Below are 22,260 nucleotides of genomic sequence, written 5' to 3' on the forward strand. Positions count from 1 at the left end.
TTTTTCTTTTCTTTCGAGTGCCTTGTTTCCTAGTTTTTCATAGCTTTTATAGCCATCTACACTTAGAATGCTCAAATAAGCCCGCATACATCCTCCCTAACCTTTAAAAAATTAGTGTAACCTTTTTAGCGCATCTGCTGAAAAATGAAATGGGAGATAAAATCGTATGCTAAGATCCTATTCATTCCCTTTGACCTCTAGGAATCAGAAATTTTAAGAAGCATATATAGTAGTATTGGACATTAAAATCTTAATTTTAGCATTCTGTAAGGCATTTCAATACAGTAAATATGTTGAATGCCCGCTTCTTATCTGCTCTGCAGGTGCTGTGAATAAACAAAGAATTAAGACTTTGATCCAGCCTTAGTGAGATAATAGTATTGTTGAGGGCATTAGATTTGTAATTAAACCAGTCAAGAAATATTTTTTGAATCCAGACTCTATGTTAGGCATTTAGGGATTATACCAGATACATGGAACTCAAAGAAATAGGAGTAATCAATTCAACCAGGATGGGATGAGGAAAACTTTATATAGAGAAGATGATGCCTGAGCTGTCTTATGAGACAGCTGTTCCCCTGGGGAAAGAAGCATGGGAGGACTTTTTAGGTCGGGTGAGTAGAAATATGGTAACTTGGGACATCATGCATAGTGTTACCACATTTATTACTTTAATCTCATAATTGTGAGAATTAATCCCTTCTGTGAAGAAAGGAATTACTCTAGTTTTTTTTTTTTTTTAATGACAAGAAATTGAGGCCCAGAGAGATTGATTTTTACCAGATTCATATTAACCAGTGATACAGCTAAGGTTATCACTGATCTGCCTGATTTAAGGTCTATATTATCCCTGCCATGATGTCATTTCCTTCTTTGCTTTGAATAGTAGCCTCTTCTAAGCCTCGGACAACTTTTAGTATTCTGTAGCAGCTGCATTCTGGGAGACACTGTAGTGAAGGAACTCCCAACTGGTTGCTCCTATGCTGTTATGAGACTTTCCTGGATAGACTTTATACTGCATAGGTTGATACTGTTTGGGAAACTCCAACATAGGGGCCCAACACAACATTCATTGCGCTTTTCTAAATGGGTAAGTTCTTGTTAGAGTATGACAAAGAGAACTGGACACAATGGGAGAAAACTAACTGTGAAGGGTATTCATCTGAATTCCATTGACTAAGATGTTTAGCTTTAAAAAAAAAAAGAAAGAAAGAAAGAAACAATGTTTTTGCGTGTGTTTTTAAGTAATCCATAACACGAGAGCCTTTTGTGGTAATGAGACCCAGATTTCCTTCTGTGTCTGTATCCCTTTATGCAGGCATGATTTCTTGGAAAGGAGAGTCCATATGTCAAACAGTGTCTCATTGAGAACATGGACTGATTCCATAGATGCTGTGGCAGTGATTAGAGTCTTAAATATTTTGTCCTGTCTGGATCAGTGGGTGCTTGGTTCCTTAACAAATCAGCTGCCTCAGTGATTGGGAAGGCAGGATGGTAAGAGCTTTTAGATCACTTATTGTACTTGGATGCATTTGAATATTAATAGTTTGTCCAACATATAAATCAAAGGAACATTTGAACTAATTTATGTTGTCATGGCCATTGAGTGTTTGTGGAATTTATTGTCATAAAAATTATGCAACAGCTGCAGCCTTGAGTGGCTTCCTATATTTAAAAAATAAATCAGAAATATTTATTTTGAGGAAATGGTTGGCTTTGTTTTGTTTTTAAGTCCCTTAAAATGTTGTTTGAATTAGTATCTTTTTTCACATACCTGAGTCTTACAGTTAATTCCTGATCCTCCCTGGACCTCCACTCCCCCTCCAACTTCTTCTCACCAACAAAACTATCATCTGTGACCTTTCTAACCCCCAGAGCAGTATAAGAAACACAAACCTCTGCTCTGCATTAGGTGTTACGGACGTCATTAATGCTTACTGGAAAAGTACACCCCAGAGGGCCATGTTTTGGCTTTGGCAGGTAAAAAGTCTTTCAGATCTTGGAATGCTGGAAACCTTAAACCTTTTGGTTTTTTAGCTAAAGTGATTGGCAACAGAATGTGACATCTGAGGTTGCATGGCCTGCAATAGCCATAATTAACCACATGAGCTCACATTTTCCCACAGGAGGCTCAGTGGTCTTGGGGTGATGAAAGTGACTTCCCTACCAGGAGGTGGTTTTCCTTTTGAGGGTATTGCAATACCCTTGAGTCCTGTAATGCTTCACCCATGGTCCTTTTAAAATGCTTTTTAATATAAAGCCTTAATATTGGAAATCCAACACCACAGTGTTTAACAGTAAGGCTGTGATGGAGCACTATGGCCTGGAATGGGAAACAACCTAGGGTTTTTAATAGGTGGAGCGAGGAGTCTTGTGGCAACAATGGTGAGTGTGAATAACCTGAATCAAAGCAAATTTCCAATATTATTTAATTTTCATTGTTTGCGCTTTCCTTTTGGGTTTTGATTTCTATGTGTAGGCTTCTCTTAGAGATGCCGTTTTATCTTTAAATTCAAATAAAAATATTTTGTGAATTGGAGGAGGTGATTTTAGAAGAACAATTCTTTGTTCTTTTAAGAACGATGTGTATGTAGTCTCCAAATATGCTAATGCAGTTCTTTAGCATTGCCCCTTTTGTAATATGAGAAAAAAATTATAGATGCTTAAGGGTTTAGCATTGGATAGATTTTTTAAAACAATCATAGCTTGCATTTGACCTATGTGGAAGACAAATGAAGAGGATTTTTGCTGCTTTCTGGAGGTTTTCAAATCCTTTGCTGTCAGGTCATATTGGAAAGGAAAAACCTCGTGTAAAGCACACATAGGAAAGTCCCAATTTTGCATAGTATTATCCTTTTTTATTCTAAGTCCTCTTCTTCTTCTCTCCCTTCTAAAGAAGATTCTTAAAGACCAACGCCTTTTACTCATAGAAATATTTTTAATTTGGGAAACTCTGTTCTCCTCAGAAAGTGAGAGCAGGGTTCAACAGCCTGGGATAGAACTCACAGTCCCGGCTGTGCCTCCAGACCTGGATATTTTGGGAGCAGACATAGTTTGAGGTGTGAATACAGTTCTCCCACTTCCATCACTATGATTTTTACCTGTATGACTTTGACCAAACCATTCCCCAGACCTCTAAGTTGATAGTGTCAGACTCAGTGATTTCTAAGGTTTCTCCTAGCTCCGATATTATAGGATGATGAATTTATAATTTTAGTTTCTAAGGTAGTACAACGAACAGGTTTTAATAGAAGCACAGTGTTGTAATATTAATCACGGTACTTGGGAGGAACTGAGGCAAAAGGACATGGTTTCTAAAAATAGAATTCTAGTTAGTGAGGACATGACTTAGTGGTCAGTTAAAATGAATATCATTTGATTTTTTTTTTTCATGAATTTCTTTTGACAGAATGGCAAACATGGGTTGAGAATCCCCTTTTCTGTCAAGCACTATAAAAGTCATGGAGTACTCAGACTTTTTGTGTATTCTTTGCCCTTACTAGAAAAGTATGACGTAACTACATGCATTTTGTATAACAAGCTTGGCACATTCCAAGCTCCCAAGTAAAATTATTGCATATTAGTTTTTTAACATTTAAGTTCTGAGATAGGATGATAGAACTGATATGGTGGTAGTAAGGATGGAGGATTTGGTATCAGGCTAACTTATTTACTAGCTCTGTTAACTTTGGGCAGCTTCCTTAATCTTTTTGAACCTTACTTTATCTGTAAAATGAATGAAATGGCATTACAAAGATGCCCAGTTTAATAATTCTTGGTGAGTGAATTATTTTCAAATATAAAGTACACATTTGATTCTTTACAGAAGAAAAATACGTAGTAGCAGAAGTAACTTGTTTTTATAGGATGATCAAAGAGAACACAACAGTTTGTTTTGGTAGACAGGGGTAGAGAATTCACTGAGGAATGGATGGCTATTGTGTCATTCTTACCATAAGAAAGCAGAGCTTAGATAATTAAGTATAAATACAAAAGATTGTGAAAAGTATTATTAATAATTGAAGTTAAAAGTTCCCTTAGAACTCAGAGAATGGTCAGGCCATGGTCTCTCAATCATTTCAGCCCTTCTTCTCTATATAGCTCGGCTAGTCCAGATTATATGTTAAATCTTTTTGTATGAGTGTGTGTGTGTGTGTGTGTGTGTGTGTGTGTGTGTATACTTTTTAACTTATTTTAGAAATACACTATACCAAGCAGTTACTTTTCCCATCCTTCTGGGAAAGTTCAAAACTTTCTGTTGTATTACTCTTAAGTTCTGTGCCTGAATCATCATTTATCACTTGATAGGTAGGGGCAGAAATCTGAATAATGAGTTTAAAAATGTAATTATCTCTGCTTTTTAAAAAGCTACATGCTTATTTTTAACTTTATGACACACGCACTTTTTAGTAATGTTACTTCTACCTAAATTGCATACATAGGATGGTATATAAACAGTGTGGGTTGTTTTGTTTTGTTTTGTTTTTTTGTACTGGGGATTGAACCTAGGGGCACTTAACCACGGAGCCACATCCCCATCCCTTTTTTGTAGTTTATTTAGAGACAAGATCTTAATGAGTTGCTTAGGGCCTCACTAAGTATTTGACCTTGCACTTTGCTGATTAAAATAGTTTTGTCCTGCCAGGCACATGCCTGTAATCCCAGTGACTCAGGAGGCTGAAGCAGGAGGATTGCAAGTTCACAGTTTAATAACCTCAGCAATTTAGTGAGACCCTAGACAATTTGTCTCAAAATAAAATATAAAAAGAACTGGAGATAAGACTCCATGGTAGAGCACCCCTGGTTCAATCCCTGGTACCAAAAAATAAATAAAATATTTTTCTCCTTTAGTTCATCTCAAACATCACAAATTTATTCATGTAACACTGTCTTATCAAAACAATAAACATATCCTATAAGAATGTACTATCCTGTTTTATTTCACCTCAGAATCATAACAGCACAACACTACATTTTCTAGAAAGTTGTTAATATATATAATAATTATATAGTGTGTTGAAGTGAAACCTCTGAAACTAATTTTCACATTATATAATAGTCAAGCATTAATTGACCCTTTTAAAATGCTCAGAAAGGAAGTTATAGATATTTGGATATACTAAGAACTCTTGCTTAAGGTATATATCTGTTAATATCACTTTGATTAGTAAGAATTAGTTTTAAATATAGATAAAATTTCAAGAATAGTGTTTAGATTTGTATGAAATTCATGTAATTTAGACAAGTGATTAATATTTTGCCGTTTGTTTTTATAAGATATCCTTTGAAATTGATTTATTATTATCATCTCATAGCTATATTTATAAGGTAAATGGTTGTTTTCTTTTCCTCTGCTTTTGAATTTACAGCAAAAGATGATGGAAGCATTGCTGTTGCCCTTGGTTACACTGCACATTTGGTCTCCATGATTTCCTTTTTCCTACAAGTGCCCCTCAGATACCCTATAATTCATAAGGGGTCTAGATCAACAATCAAAGATAATATCAATGACAAGCTGACTGAAAAGGAGAGAGAGTAAGTGTCCTTTTTTTTTTCATGTTTTTAAAATCAAGCCTAGATGAAACATGGAGTATATGAAAAATATAATATGTGACCTAAATTTGGCAATTTTTATCTTTTTTTAAGTGCTCCATTTCTTTTAAAGAAAACATAGTTATTCATCTAGATTATAGTGGTTCAAGTCCTGTACTTAAAAAAATTACTGATGTTAGCAAAACTGACTCATTTATTTTACTTTTACTTTAGTGAGGACAAATGTCATACGCTCTGTAAATATTCATAATATCTGTTGCCTGCCACTCAATAAGTGAAATGATTAAAAGATTTGTCAGAGAGATAAGCAGGAAAAGGATAAAAGACTTAGCAGCAGACTGAACATAGCTGAAAAGTAGATTAGTAAACTGGAAGATAGGGCAGTAGAAAATATGAATAGTGTCTGATTCATGATAATTTGACAGTTTTTTGACTTTACAGTGGTGAGAAAAGCAATATTCATGCAGTAGAATCTATACTTGGAATTTTTAATTTCTGATGTGTTCCCAGGCTAGCAATATGCAGCGTGATACTCTCTTGTGTGAGCTGGGCAGCCACAAGATTAAGAGAGTAGCTGCTGATACTCAACAGTGTACTGTATTGCTAAGCTATAATGTTTGGTAGGTTTATTAAATGCATTTTTGATTTGTGATATTTTCACTTTATGTTGGATTAGTGGAAGATAACTTCAATGTAAGTCAAGAAATATCTGTATTCTGACCAAAGTACAAAGAGCAAAAGAAATGGAATGTAAAGTGTGACACATGTAGGACTTGATAGAAATGTCTCATATACATGTAATTGTGGTCATAGGGAGGGTAGAAAAAGCCCAAGGTAAACACAATATTTCAAGAGATAATGATTGAGAATTTAATCAAAGACATCAAAAAGCACTAAATACAAAACACAATAACAAAGAAAACATACATAGGAATATCTAAACAGCTGAAAATGTAAAAGACAAAATGAAAATATTAAAAAGCAACTGAAGAGAAAAAGACATATTAGTATCAAAAGATTTATAATAAGACCCAGAACTACATTCTCAGAAGAAATAAGTTAAGGCACAAAGGTGATAGAATGACATTTTTAAAGTATTAAGAGAAAACCATTGCCAACTTATAATTCTATACACAGTGAAAATATCCTTCAAAAGTAAGGGCAAAATAAAGACACTTCAGACCATCAAAACTGAGAATATTCACCCCAGCAGACCTACACCAAAGGATATACTAAAGAAAAATCGGAAACATGGACATGCAAGAAGGATAAATATTAGTATATTAAAATTAATTTTGACTATTGTTATGGTTTAGATGTGGTGTCCCCCAAAAGCTCACGTGTGAGACAGTGCAAGAAAGGTCAGAGGGAAAATAGTTGGGTTACGAGAGTCTTAACCCAATCAGTGAATTAATCCCCTGATAGGAATTAGCTGAGTGGTAACTGAAGTGGTAGGGTGTGGCTAGAGGAGGGTGGGAATCAGGGGCATGACCTTGAGGTATATATTTGTATCTGGTGAGTGGAGTCTCTTTCTCTGCTTCCTGATTACCACGTGAGCTGCTTCCCTCGGCCACACGCTTCCACCATGATGTTCTGCCTCACCTTGAGGCCCAAGAACTGGAGCCTGCTGTCTATGGATTGAGACCTCTGAAACCGTGAACCTCTAAATAAACCTTTCCTCCTTTACAATTGTTCTGGTGGGGTCCTTTTAGTTACAGCAGTGAAACAGCTGAATAAAACAACTATGAAACAAATTAGCAATGTATCACTGCATATAAGATACCCAAACATAAAGTATATATGGAATAATTATAATGCATGACAAAAGATGGGAAGCAGTAAATGGAATTAAAGTACTCTAATGTCCTAGCTTCACTTGGACAGTGGTAAAGGTAGTAATTTATGTTATACTCTGATAAATCAAGGATGCATATTATAATCTCATAACTACTAAGAGTTGATTTGTGCAAGCAAAATTTTGTAGAGGAGATAAATGATACTCGCTTCATCTAATAGAAGGCAAAAAAATAAAAGTACACATTAAATTAAAAAAAAACATGATTTCTGTTTCTGTGGGATAAATGGAAAACAAATAGTAAGTTTGCAGATATAAAACCAAATTTGGGGCTGGGGAGATAGTTCAGTCAGTAGAGTGCTTGCCTTGCAAGCACAAGGCCCTGGGTTCGATCCCCAGCACCGAAAAAAAAAAATTTTTTTTTTTCATGTAATTACATTAAATGTAAATGGCATTGATACTCTTAAAAATTTTGTCATACTCGGGGCTGGGGTTGTGGCTCTGATAGAGTGCTTGGAAAACATGTATGAGGCAGTAGGTTCAATTCTCAGGACCGCAGGTATATAAATAAAGAAAATAAAGGCCCATCAACAACTAAACAAAAAAAATTTTTTAAAGATTAAAAAAATATTGTCATACTAAATAAAAAAGTAATTCTGCTTGCAAGAGGCACTTCAATTAAAAGAACACAGAAATATTGAAAGTAAGAGTATGTAAAGAAATATTATGCAAACGAGAGCTAACATTATACTAATATTAGACAAAGTAAATTTAAGGAATTTAAATAAATTGGGGCATTTTTTGACAGTACAGTCAATTCTAAATTTGTATATTTATCTATCTAAAAACATAACTTCAAACATATAAACAAAATTCACAACTACCAGGAAATCTAATGGTAGAAGACTTTAAATTTTCTTTCATTATCTATTAGAAGGAGACCAAAAACATCAACATTTAAAACACTTGAACAATTAATAAAGTAGACCTAAGCATGCATAAAGAATATCGCATCATAAGGTTTTACGATGCACTTTTTCTAGTACATATGGCACATATGCCAGAAGTGGTTATGCTGGTCCTCAAAACATTTCAAGTAAAAGGAAATTTTAAATTATTTTGAACTGAATGATAATGAGAATATAGCATGTCAGAGTTTGTAGGAACAGATTATTTAATTCTCTATCTAAAACCACACAATAAAAGCCCTTGGAAAGTAAAAGGAAGCAAATAATAAAGATGAAAGTGGAAATTAAATGGACAATTGTGTGATGGAAAAAATAGTAAACACAAAAGTTCTAGACCTAAAAATGACTAGATAAGTGATAAGTCCTTAAGGGGGTTAATTTAGAAATAGAAGAGACAAGGCAAAATGACCAATATGAGAATGAAAAAGGACCACACTACAAAAAAAATACACAGGCATTAAAGGATAAAACAGATTTACGAACAATTTTTGATAATAAATTTAAAATTGAAGTAAATGGCTAAATTTCTAGATTCATGCTGGTGTGTGAATAACTGGAGTTTAGAAAACACCACCCTCGGCTAAAGGAAAGGGGATATAGAATAACCTGAGAACCTTATTCCCCATCGCTGGCTGAACATTAAAGTCATCTGGGAAGCTTCTAAAAGTGATCTGACCCCCAGATTCCTGGCCTCTCCCCAGAAATTGTTATTCAGTTGATGGGACCCAGATTTTAGATATTTTTCAAGACTTCTGAAGTGATTCTAATGTGCAGGTAGGGTGAAGAATTACATTTTAGATTGAAAGAATATTTTCTTTGTGACACAAGAAATGAAATATCTTCAAGCATACTTAGGAAAGTGCTAGTAGCACTACTGTTAGAGGTAACGTGGAGGATTGGAAGGAGGAATGGTAGGTACCAGTGGAGGGACTTGGTACTACATAGGTCATCCCTTGGTATCTGTGGGTTCTGCATCTATGGATTCATTCAACATTAGACTAGAAACAAGCAGTGGAGAAACGTGTATGTACTAAACATGTACAACAGATTTCTTGTCATTGTTCCCTGAACTATGCTCTCTATATATACTATGGAATATTACTCAGCCATAAATAAGAATAAAATTATGGCATTTGCTTGTAAATGGATTGAGTTAGAGAATATCATGGTAAGTGAAATAAACCAAGTCCAAAAAACCAAAGGCTAAATGTTTTCTCTGATAAGTGGATGATGATACATAATGAGGAAGGATGTTGGTGGTGGCAAGAGAAGAATGGAGGAACTTCGAATTGTGCAGAGGGAAATGGGGTGAGTCAGGGTGGGGGAAGGAAAGATCATGGACTGAGACAGACAGTATTACCCTATGTACATGTACGATTACACAAATGGTATGAATCTACATTGTGTACAGCCATAGAAATGAAAAGTTGTGCCCCATTTGTGTACAGAGAATCAAAATGCAGTCTGTACAAATAAAAATTTAAAAAGGGGAAAAAAGATAAAAACAATACTGTGTAGCAACTACTTATGTAGCAGTAACACTGTATTAGGTATTATAAGTAATTTGGAGATGATTTAAAATATATGGAAGGTTGTGCATATATCATGCAAATACAATGCCATTTTATAAAGAGACTTGAAAATCTCAGATTTTGGTATCCACAAAAGGAGGTGGGAACCAGTCTTCTCAGAGATTAAGGAGTAAATCCATATCGTCTACCAAGGCTCTCAGCTAAGAAACACATGTATACTTTAAATCAGTGCCTTTTTCAATGTTGTGATTGATTTTGAGACTAGTATTCTTTTGAGTTTCAAAAACAATGAAATTGAGAACCTGAATTTCTTGTCTTTGATTTTTTAAAAGCCAAGTTGAAATTCATATAAAGTAAAATTAAAGATTTTAAAATATATAATTTAGTGGCATTTAGTACTTTTGTAGTATTGTGCAGCCTCTAATTCTAAAGCAATTTCATCACTCCAAAGGAAAACCCTGTATCTGTTAAGCAGTTACTCCCTACCCCCTAACTTCCATCAGCCCCTGGCAATCCCCAGTCTGCTTTCTGTCTCTCTATATTTTCCTATTCTAGATATTTTATATACATGGAATCATACAATATGTGACCCTTTTGTTTTGGGCTTCTTTCAGTTAGCATAATGTTTTCAAGATGCATCGATGTTGTAGCCTGATCAGTACTTCATTCATTTTTATAGTCAAATAATCTTCCATTCAGTGTGTATACCACATTTTGTTTATTCATTCATCTCTTGATGGATATTTGGGTTTTTTCCAGCTTTGGACTATTGTGAATACTGTTGCTGTTGCTATGAACATTTACATAGAGTTTTTAGAGTACCCATTTTCAATTCTTTTGGGTGTATGCCTACTAATGAAATTGCTGAGTCATATGGTAATTCTATTTTTAACTTTTCATTTAAAATTTTTTTTAGTTGTTAATGAATCTTTATTTTTGTTTATTGATATGCAGTGCTGAGAATCAAACCCAGTGCCTCACACATGCTGGGCAAGCCCAGCTTTATTTTTAACTTTTTGAGGAATCATCAAACTATTTTCCTAGCAGTTGTACCATTTTATATTTCCAGATGTGATGTGGTATCTTTTGTTTTTATTTATATTTCCTTATTGAATAATGATGCTTTCAGCTTTTCATGAGCTTACTGGATATTCAGGTATCTCCTTGGAGAAATCTCTATTCAGATCTTTTGCCCATTCTTTAATTGATTTGTCTCTTTTTGTTGGTGGTGGTGGTGAGGGATTAGGCTTCTTTATGTATTGTATTCTTAATATTAGACCCTTATCAGATGTGTGATTTACAAATATTTTCTCCCGTCCTGTGGGTTTTTGTTATAGTTTAAGGCCTAAAATGAAGGTCAGTATTACAGACTGCCTTGACATCAGGTGAAAACTAGGAGGACTTCTGAATAGCCCTGCATTTCAGTTCCCTGACAGCTGGGGAATCACTGAAATACACCAATCACATCCTCCTGTTTGAAGCAGGGGTAGCCTCTACCTTTTGATACTGTGAAGCTTGTCTGTCTAGGCAGACTGTATGTCTTAGTCTGATTGTGATGCTCTATCAAAATACTACAGACTGTATAATTTATAAACATTAGAATTTATTTCTAATGGCTCTGGAGGTTGGGAAGTCCAGCATCAAGGTGGCAGCAGGTTCAGGGTCCAGTGAGGGCTGCTTTCTTTGCTTCCAAGGTGATACCCTCTTGTTGAAATCTTCAGAGGGGTGGAATGTCTTGGCCTTACATAAGAGAGACAGAAGAGATGCAAGGGGACCAAACTCTGTCCATCAAGCTCTTTTTTGTCTAATTCTTTCATGAGGGCAGAGCCCTTATCACCAAATCACCTCCCAAAAGGCCCCACTTTCCAACACTGTTGTCTTAGAGATGAAGTTTCCAACACACTCATACCATTGCACCCTGGTATGAGTCACTCTTCCCAAGTACAGTCCCATGCATGGCATGTGGTATTCTGTTCCCCAGGCTGGGAGTACATGTCACTCATAGTCTGCGACCAGTCTCATTTGTCCAGGGTGAGGTGTTAAGTGTTTAACCAACCCCATAACTCTGGGAGTAGGAATCTCTGTTATTAATAGGCTGAAGAGGAAGCAATTAAAATAGATCTTTCATGTTCTTTACTTTTCTTTGATTCAGAAAAGTTTTAATTTTGATGAGTTTCAATTTGTCTTTGTTGTCCTTCCTAGTGCTTTTGGTATTATATCTAAAATCTGTCAAACACAAGGTCTTGAAGATCTATCCCTGTGTTTTCTTATAATAGTTAAATAGTGTTAGTTTTTATGTTTAGGTCTTTGTTCCATTTTGAGGTAATTTTTATATTCTTTCTCCCTTGAATGGCCTTGGCACCCTTGTTGAAAACCAATTGGCCATGGATTAATTCTGGTTTCTCATTTCTATTCCATTGGTCTATATGTCATAGTCTTATGCCAGTACCATAATAAGTTTTGAAGTTGGGAAATATAAGTACTCAAACTTTGTTCTTTTTAATATTGTTTTGGCTATTCAGAGTTCCTTGGATTCCATGTGAATATGAGTATCAGCTTTTCCTTTCTGCAAAAATGGCCATAGGGATTTTATTGAGTCCATAGATTGCCACCTTATTTTTAATCTATTTTTCTATTTTTTTTTTGTTTTTGTTAGTGCATTATGGGCTCATTTTGACATAATCATAAATGCATGTAGCATAGTTAGCTCATTCTCAATTCCCACTACTTCTCTTTTCTTCCCTTCTTCCCTCCCCTGGTACCCTTCCTCTATTCTGCTGGTTTTGCTTCTATTATGTATTGTTTTCTAAAATTTGGTATGTTATAGGTCTACATAAAAGTAGAATTCATTGTGCTGTATCCATACGTACACATAGCATAAGTTGGTTACTTTGATTCTGCCGTTGCTTCCCTTACATACTCCTCTCTTCCCCTTAATCCCTTCCTCTACCTGTCTGTTCTCCTTATTTTTATTATATTCCTCTCCCCCTCCTTTTTTTTTTTTAATTCCTTTTCTTCTTTCTACCTTCTGCAAATGAGAGAAAATATTGGGACTTTGACTTTCTGAGTTTGTCTTATTTCACTTAGCATGATGTTCTCAACTTTTGTCCACTAATCAGCAAATGATTAATGACTGAAACTCTGTTGTGTATACATACAGTTTTTTAATCCATTCTTCTGTTGACAGCACCTATACTGGTTCTGTTACTTAACTGTTGTGTATTATGCTGCTATAAACATTGTGGTGCATGTTGTCACTAGAGTATGCTGATTTTCTTTTGGATAAATACAAAGGACTGGGATGGTAGGGTAATATGGTGGTTCCATTCCTAGCCTTTTGAGGAATCCCTGTAATGCTTTCCAAATTGACTGTACTACTTTGCAGTCCCCAAAACAATGTATAGGTGTACTTTTTTCTGCATCTTTCCTAATAATTGGTATTCTTGATGATTTTAATTCTAACTGAAGTGAGATGAAATCTCATTTCCCTGATTGTTAAGGATGTTGAACATTTTTCATATATTTGTCAGCCATTTGCATTTCTTTTGAGAAATGTCTTTTTAGATGATTTGCCTTCTTATTGTTTTGTCTACGTGTGTGTGTGCACATGCTAAGTTTTTTGAGTTTTTTATATGTTTGGAATATTAATCCCTTGTCAGAAGAGTAACTGGCAAAGATTTTCTCCCATTCTATAGGCTCCCTTTTCATGCTCTTGTTTCCTTTGCTGTTCAAAAACTTTTAATTTGATGCAATTCCACTTAATGATTCCTAGTTTTATTTCTTGAGTTTTAGGAATCTTACTAAGGATGTTGGAGTATTGGCCCTATGTTTTCTTTTCTTTCCTTTTCTCTTCTTTCCTTTCCTTTTCCTTTCCCTCCCTCCTTTCCTCCTTCCCTTCTGTTCTTCCTTTCTTCCTTCCTTCTGATTGAACCAAAGGCCTTGGGCATGACAGGCAAGCACTTTACCACTGAGCTACATCCCTAGCCCTTCAATCCTACATTTTCTTCTAGCAGCTAGAGTTTGTGGCCTAATTCTTATATCTTTGATCCACTTTGAGTTAATTTTTGTGCAGGTGAAGAACAGGGATCTAGTTTCAATCTTCTACATATGGCTATCCAGTTTTCCCAGCACCTTGCTATAAAGGCTCTCTGTACTCCAACATATGCTTTTGGCACCTTTGTCAGGGATCAGATGACTATCTGTGTGGATTTGCCCCTGTCTTCTATTCCACTGGACTTCATATCTGTTTATAATGTCAATTCCATACTGTTTTTGTTACTATAAATTCATAGTATAATTTGAGATCAGATACTGTGATGCTTTCAACCTTGCTCTTCTTGTTCAGTATTCTTTGGATATTCTGGGTCTTCTATTCTTCCATATGAATTTTAATACTGCTTTTTCTTATTTGGTGAAGAATGTCATTGATACTTTGATGGGGATTGCTTTAAATCTTTTGGTAGTATGCCATTTGACAATATTCCATCAAGAACATGGTAGGTCTTTCCATCTTCTAAGATCTTTTTTAATTTCTTTCTTCAGTGTTCTATAAATTTCACTATAAATATCTTTCACCTCCTTGATTGGACTTATTCTTAAGGTGTTTTTGTTTTGCTTTGCTTTGTTTTTGAGGCTATTGTGAATGGATTTTTTTTCTTAGCAGAGTCATTTTTGGAGTATAGGAAAACTTGGTTTTTGTATGTTGATCTTGTAACCTACCACTTTGATAAATTTGTTTATGAGCTCTAGAAGTCTTCTGGTGGAGTTTTTTTTTAAGGATTTCTAAGTGTAGGATCATGTCATCATGATCAGAGAATCATGAAACAGAGAATTTGACTTCTTTTTCTATTTTTATTCCTTTAATTTCTTTCTCTTGCATGATTGCTCTGGACAGTGTTATAGTAATTATATTGAATAGGAGTGGCGAAAGTGAACATCCTTGTCTTGTTCCTGACTTTTGAGGAAATGCTTTGTTTTTCTCTGTTCAATATGATGTTTGCTTTGGAATTGTTATGTATAACCTTTATGATGATATTAAGATGAGTTCCTTCTATATCCAGTTTCTCCCTTGTTTTTAACATGAATAAGTGCTGGATTTTGTTGAATTTTTTTTTTCCTTCATCTTTTGAGACCATCATGTGGTTTTTGTTCTTATCTTTATGCAATTGACATTTATTGATTTGCATCTATTGAACTAATCTTTCACCCCTGGGATAAAACCAACTTGATCGTGGTGTACAGTCCTCTTAGTATGTTTTTGAATGTGGATTGCTAATATTTTATTAAGAATTTATCTTTGTTTGTTATCATTTGGATGTGAGGTGTCCCCAAAGGTTTATGTGTGAGACAATGAAGGTTTAGAGAAGGAATGATTGGATTATGAGAACCTTAACCCAATCGGTGACTAAATCACCTGATGGGATGAAATGAATGGTAATTGAAGGCAGGTGGTTTGTGGCTGGAGAAGGTGGGGCACAGGGGCGTGGCTTTGGGGTATTTATTTTTATTTGATGAGTAGAGATCTCTCTGCTGTCTGATCATCATGTGAGCCTCCTTCATACTCTTCTGCCAAGATGTTCAGCCTTACCTTGAGCCCCAAGGAATGGAGCCAGCTACCTGTGGACTGAGATCTTTGAAACTGTGAGCCCCGCAATAAGTTTTCCCTCCTCTATAATTGTGCTGTTTGGGACTTCAGTAACAGAGGCAAAAAAAAGCTGATTAAAACAATGTTTATCATGGATATTCATCTGTACTTTCCTTTCTTGCTGGGTCTTTATCTGGTAATGGTATCAGGTTGATTCTGGCTCTGTGGAATGAATTTGGCAGTGTTCTCCCCCTTCATATCTTTTCTTATTTGTTTTTGTTTTTGGTATTGAGGATTGTACCCAGGGTTGATTAACCACTGAGCCACATCCCCAGCCTTTTTTTATATTTTATTTAGAGATAGGGTCTCACTGAGTTGCTTAGTGCCTTACTAAGTTGATGAGGCTGACTTTGAACTCACGATCTTCCTGCCTCAGCCTCCTGAGCCACTGGGGTTACAGGCACGCACCACCTCGTCCAGCTCCTTTCCTACCTTATGGAATAATTTGAGGCGAATTGGCAATATTTCTTTTAAGATCTGGTACAACTCAGCTGAGACTCCATTTGGTTTTGGTCTTTTCTTTGTTGGGAGATTTTTCATTACTACCTCAATTTTATTGCTTGATATTGGTCTATTTAGGTTATCTATATCCTCTTGGTTCCTTTTGAGTAGATCTATAAATTTGTCAGTATTCTCTAGGTTTTCCAAATTATTGGTATGTAAATCTTCAAAATCCTCTAAATTTCATCAATGTCTGTGGTGATATTTCCTTTTTCATCTCTAATTTTGTTGATCGCAGTCTTTTCTCTCTTGCTTTCTCACTTTGTTTTTGTTCTGTTGCTATATTTTTTGGTGTTCCGTTGTTGTTGTTGTTGTGTTCAGCTCCAATCTTAATTGTTTTTTTGTCTTCTATTGGTTTTGGAATTAATTTGTTCTTGCTATTCCAGGTCCTTGAGATATAATATTAGATTGTTTATTTGGGTTCTTTTATTTATTTATTTATTTATTTATTTATTTATTTTTACATTTACATAGGGTAATGATGTTTATTTTATTTTTACCCTCCCCCCCACCCCTCCCACCCCTCCCACCCCTCTTTTCCCTCTACACAGTCCTTCTTTCCTTCATTCTTACCGCTCTCCTTAGCCTAACTCTAAACCTAACCCTAAACCTAATGCTAGCCCCTCCCACCCCCCATTATATGTCCTCATCCGCTTATCAGTGAGATCATTCGTCCTTTAGTTTTTTGAGATTGGCTTATCTCACTTAGCATGATATTCTCCAATTTCGACCATTTGCCTACAAATGCCATAATTTTATCATTCTTCATTGCGGAGTAATATTCCATTGTATATATATGCCACAGTTTCTTTATCCATTCATCAACTGAAGGGCATCTAGGTTGGTTCCACAATCTGGCTATGGTGAATTGAGCAGCAATGAACATTGATGTGGCTGTATCTCTGTAGTATGCTGATTTTAAGTCCTTTGGGTATAGGCCAAGGAGTGGGATAGCTGGGTCAAATGGTGTTTCCATTCCAAGCTTTCTGAGGAATCTCCACACTGCTTTCCAGAGTGGCTGCACTAATTTGCAACCCCACCAGCAATGTATGAGTGTTCCTTTTTCACCACATCCTCGCCAACACCTATTGTTGCTTGTATTCTTTTTTTTTTTTTTTTTTTTTATTTTTTTATTTTTTATTGTGAACAAATGGGATACATGTTCTTTCACTGTTTGTACATAGAGTAAAGGCATACCATTTGTGTAATCATACGTTTACATAGGGTGATGTTGGTTGATTCATTCTGTTATTTTTTCCCCTTCCCCCCACCCCTCCCATCCCTCTTTTCCCTCTATACAGTCCTTCCTTCCCCCATTCTTGCCCCCCTCCCTAACCCTCACTCTAACCCTAAAACTAACCCCTCCCACACCCCATTATGTATCATCATCCACTTATCAGCGAGATCATTCTTCCTTTGGTTTTTTGAGATTGGCTTATCTCACTTAGCATGATATTCTCCAATTTCGTCCATTTGCTTGCAAATGCCATAATTTTATCATTCTTTATGGCTGAGTAATATTCCATTGTATATATATGCCACAGTTTCTTTATCCATTCATCAACTGAAGGGCATCTAGGTTGGTTCCACAATCTGGCTATGGTGAATTGAGCAGCAATGAACATTGATGTGGCTGTATCTCTGTAGTATGCTGATTTTAAGTCCTTTGGGTATAGGCCAAGGAGTGGGATAGCTGGGTCAAATGGTAGTTCCATTCCAAGTTTTTTAAGGAATCTCCATACTGCCTTCCAGAGTGGTTGCACTAATTTGCAACCCCACCAGCAATGTATGAGTGTACCTTTTTCCCCACATCCTCGCCAACACCTGTTGTTGCTTGTGTTCTTGATAATCGCCATTCTGATTGGGGTGAGATGGAATCTTAGGGTGGTTTTGATTTGCATTTCTTTTATTACTAGAGATGTTGAACATTTTTCCATATGTTTGTTGATTGTTTGTAGGTCTTCTTCTGTGAAGTGTCTGTTCATTTCCTTAGACCATTTGTCGATTGGATTATTTGTAGTCTTGGTGTTGAGTTTTTTGAGTTCTTTATAGATTCTGGAGATTAGTGCTCTATCTGAAGTATGATTGGCAAAGATTTTCTCCCACTCTGTAGGCTCTTTCTTCACATTGCTGATAGTTTCCTTTGCTGAGAGAAAGCTTTTTAGTTTGAATCTATCCCAGTTGTTGATTCTTACTTTTATTTCTTGTGCTATGGGAGTCCTGTTGAGAAAGTCTGGTCCTAAGCCGACATGTTGAAGATCTGGACCTACATTTTCTTCTATAAGATGCAGGGTCTCTGGTCTGATTCCGAGGTCCTTAATCCATTTGAGTTTAGTTTTGTGCACGGTGAGAGATATGGGTTTATTTTCATTTTGTTGCATATGGATTTCCAATTCTCCCAGCACCATTTGTTGAAGAGGCTATCTTTTCTCCATTGCATATTTTTGGCCCCTTTGTCTAGTATGAGGAAATTATATTTGTTTGGGTTTGTGTCCGTGTCTTCTATTCTGTACCATTGATCTACCTGTCTATTTTGGTACCAATACCATGCCGTTTTTGTTACTATTGCTTTGTAGTAAAGTTGAAGTTCAGGTATTGCAATACCCCCTGCTTCATTTTTCCTGCGAAGGATTGCTTTAGTAATTCTGGGTTTCTTATTCTTCCAGATGAATTTCATAATTGCTTGCTCTATTTCTGCAAGGTACATCATTGGGATTTTAATTGGAATTGCATTGAATCTGTATAGCACTTTTGGTAGTATGGCCATTTTGACAATATTAATTCTGCCTATCCAGGAACATGGGAGATCTTTCCATCTTCTAAGGTGTTCTTTAATTTCTTTCTTTAGTGTTCTGTAGTTCTCATTGTAGAGGTCTTTCACCTCTTTTGTGAGATTGATTCCCAAGTATTTTATTTTTTTGAGGCTATTGTGAATGGAGTAGTTTTCCTAACTTCTCTTTCTGAAGATTCATCACTTATGTATAAAAATGCATTGGATTTATGAGCATTGATCTTGTATCCTGCTACTTTACTGAATTCACTTATGAGTTCTAAGAGTTTTCTGGTGGAATTTCCTGGTTCCTCTAAGTATATAATCATATCATCAGCAAATAGGGATAGTTTGAGTTCTTCTTTTCCAATTCGTATCCCTTTAATTTCTTTGGTCTGTCTAATTGCTCTGGCTAGAGTTTCAAGGACGATATTGAATAGGAGTGGTGAGAGAGGGCATCCCTGCCTTGTTCCAGATTTTAGGGGGAATGCTTTCAGTTTTTCACCATTAAGAATAATATTAGCCATGGGCTTAGCATAGATGGCCTTTACAATGTTAAGGAACGTTCCCACTATCCCTATTTTTTCTAGTGTTTTGAGCATGAAGGGGTGCTGTATTTATCAAATGCTTTTTCTGCATCTATTGAAATAATCATGTGGTTCTTGACTTTAAGTCTGTTGATATGGTGAATTACATTTATTGATTTCCTGATGTTGAACCAACCTTGCATCCCTGGGATGAAACCCACTTGATCATGATGCACTATCTTTTTAATACATTTTTGTATGCGATTTGCTAAAATTTTGTTGAGAATTTTTGCGTCGATGTTCATTAAGGAAATTGGTCTGAAATTTTCTTTCCTCGATGTGTCTCTGTCTGGTTTAGGTATCAGGGTGATATTGGCTTCGTAGAATGAGTTTGGGAGGGTTCCCTCCTCTTCTATTTCATGGAATACTTTGAAAAGTATTGGAATGAGCTCTTCTTTAAAGGTTTTGTAGAACTCAGCTGAGAAACCATCAGGTCCTGGACTTTTCTTTGTTGGTAGGCTTTTGATGACTTCTTCTATTTCATTACTTGAAATTGGTCTATTTAAATTGTGCATGTCCTCCTCGTTTAGTTTAGGCAATTCATAGGTCTCTAGAAACTTGTTGATATCTTCGAAATTTTCTATTTTGTTGGAATATAGATTTTCAAAATAGCTTCTAATTATGTTTTGTATTTCAGTCGTGTCTGTTGTGATACTTCCTTGTTCATTCCGAATTTTGGTGATTTGGGTTTTCTCTCGTCTTCTCTTTGTTAGTGTGGCTAAAGGTTTATCAATTTTGTTTATTTTTTCGAAGAACCAACTATTTATTTTGTCAATTTTTTGTATTGTTTCTTTCGTTTCAATTTCGTTGATTTCAGCTCTGAGTTTAACTATTTCCTGTCTTCTACTACTTCTGGTGTTGGTCTGTTCTTCTTTTTCTAGGGCTTTGAGCTGTAGTGTTAGTTCATTTATTTTTTGAGTTTTACTTCTTTTATTAAATGCGCTCCATGAAATAAATCTTCCTCTAAGTACGGCTTTCATAGTGTCCCAGAGATTTTGATACGATGTTTCTTTGTTCTCGTTTACCTCTAAGAATTTTTTAATTTCCTTCCTAATATCTTCTGTTATCCATTCCTCATATAATAGCATATTGTTTAATCTCCAGGTGTTGGAGTAATTTCTGTTTTTTGCTCTTTCATTTATTTCTAGTTTCAATCCATTATGGTCTGATAAAATACAAGGAAGTGTCTCTATCTTCTTGTATTTGCTAACATTAGCTTTGTGGCATAATATATGGTCTATTTTAGAGAAGGATCCATGTGCTGCTGAGAAGAAAGTGTATTCACTCTTCGTTGGATGGTATATTCTATAAATGTCTGTTAAGTCTAAATTATTGATTGTGTTATTGAGATCTAAGGTTTCTTTATTCAATTTTTGTTTGGAAGATCTGTCCAGTGGAGAGAGAGGCGTGTTAAAATCACCTAGTATTATTGTATTGTGGTCTATTTGGTTTCTGAGATTGAGAAGGATTTGTTTGACATACATGGGTGAGCCACTGTTTGGGGCATAGATATTTATGATTGTTATGTCTTGCTGATTTATGGTTCCCTTAAGCATTATGAAATGTCCTTCTTTATCCCTTCTGATTAACTTTGGCTTGAAGTCCACTTTATCTGAAATGAGGATGGATACCCCAGCTTTTTTGCTGGGTCCATGTGCATGGTAAGTTTTTTCCCATCCTTTCACCTTTAGTCTTTGGGTATCTCTTTCTAAGAGATGAGTCTCTTGCAGGCAACATATTGTTGGATCTTTCTTTTTTATCCAATCTGCCAGTCTATGTCTTTTGATTGATGAATTCAGGCCGTTAATATTCAGGGTAATTATTGAGATATGATTTGTATTCCCGGTCATTTGACTCATTTTATTCATTTATTTGCTTATTTTTGACACGACTTGGTTCCTCTTTATTTGAGAGTTCCTTTAGGATATCTCCTCCCTTTGCTGATTTGCTTCTTTGTTTTTCATTTCTTCTTCATGGAATATTTTGCTGAGAATGTTCTGTAATGCTGGCTTTCTTTTTGTATATTCTTTTAGCTTTTGTTTATCATGGAAGGATTTTATTTCGTTGTCAAATCTGAAGGTAAGTTTTGCTGGGTATAAGATTCTTGGTTGGCATCCATTTTCTTTTAGGGCTTGAAAAATGTTATTCCAGGCCCTTCTAGCTTTTAGGGTCTGGATTGAAAAATCTGCTGATATCCGTATTGGCTTCCCCCTGAATGTAATTTGGTTCTTTTCTCTCACAGCCTTTAAGATTCTGTCTTTATTTTGTATGTTAGGTATTTTCATTATAATGTGCCTTGGTGTGGGTCTGTTGTAATTTTGTGTATTTGGAGTCCTGTAAGCCTCTTGAACTTGATTTTCCATTTCGTTCTTCAGATTTGGGAAATTTTCTGAAATTATCTCATTGAATAGGTTGTTCATTCCTTTGGTTTGTTTCTCTAAGCCTTCCTTAATCCCAATAATTCTCAAATTTGGCCTTTTCATGATATCCCATAGTTCTTGGAGATTCTGTTCATGATTTCTTACCATCTTCTCTGTTTGTTCGACTTTGTTTTCGAGGTTAAATATTTTGTCTTCAATATCTGAGGTTCTGTCTTCCAGGTGTTCTATCCTATTGGTTGTGCTTTCTATGGAGTTCTTAATTTGGTTTATTGTTTCCTTCATTTCAAGGATTTCTGTTTGGTTTTTTTTCAATATCTCTAACTCTTTATTGAAATGGTCTTTTGCTTCCTGTATTTGCTCTTTTAACTGTCTATTGGTGCGTTCATTCAATGCCTGCATTTGCTCTTTCATTTCATCGTTTGCTTCCCTTATCATGTTGATTATGTACATTCTGAACTCCCTTTCTGACATTTCTTCTGCCATGCTGTCATTGGATTTTATTGATATAACATCCAGATTTGTTTGAGGC

The 22,260-nt window shown here is 35.6% G+C and overlaps 1 protein-coding gene across 2 annotated transcripts in view; it reads left to right on the plus strand.

Moving 5' to 3' along the window:
* Positions 1-22,260, plus strand: part of Uvrag (UV radiation resistance associated) — a 324,556-nt gene that overhangs the window by 183,099 nt on the left and 119,197 nt on the right. For both annotated transcript variants that reach the window (XM_047516341.1, XM_047516342.1), the window contains exon 12: positions 5,370-5,535. In XM_047516341.1, coding sequence (XP_047372297.1) covers positions 5,370-5,535 — 166 coding nt within the window. The remainder of the gene's footprint in view (positions 1-5,369; positions 5,536-22,260) is intronic.

This window comes from Sciurus carolinensis, chromosome 11, assembly GCF_902686445.1.
Source record: "Sciurus carolinensis chromosome 11, mSciCar1.2, whole genome shotgun sequence".
NCBI classification, from domain to species: domain Eukaryota; kingdom Metazoa; phylum Chordata; class Mammalia; order Rodentia; family Sciuridae; genus Sciurus; species Sciurus carolinensis.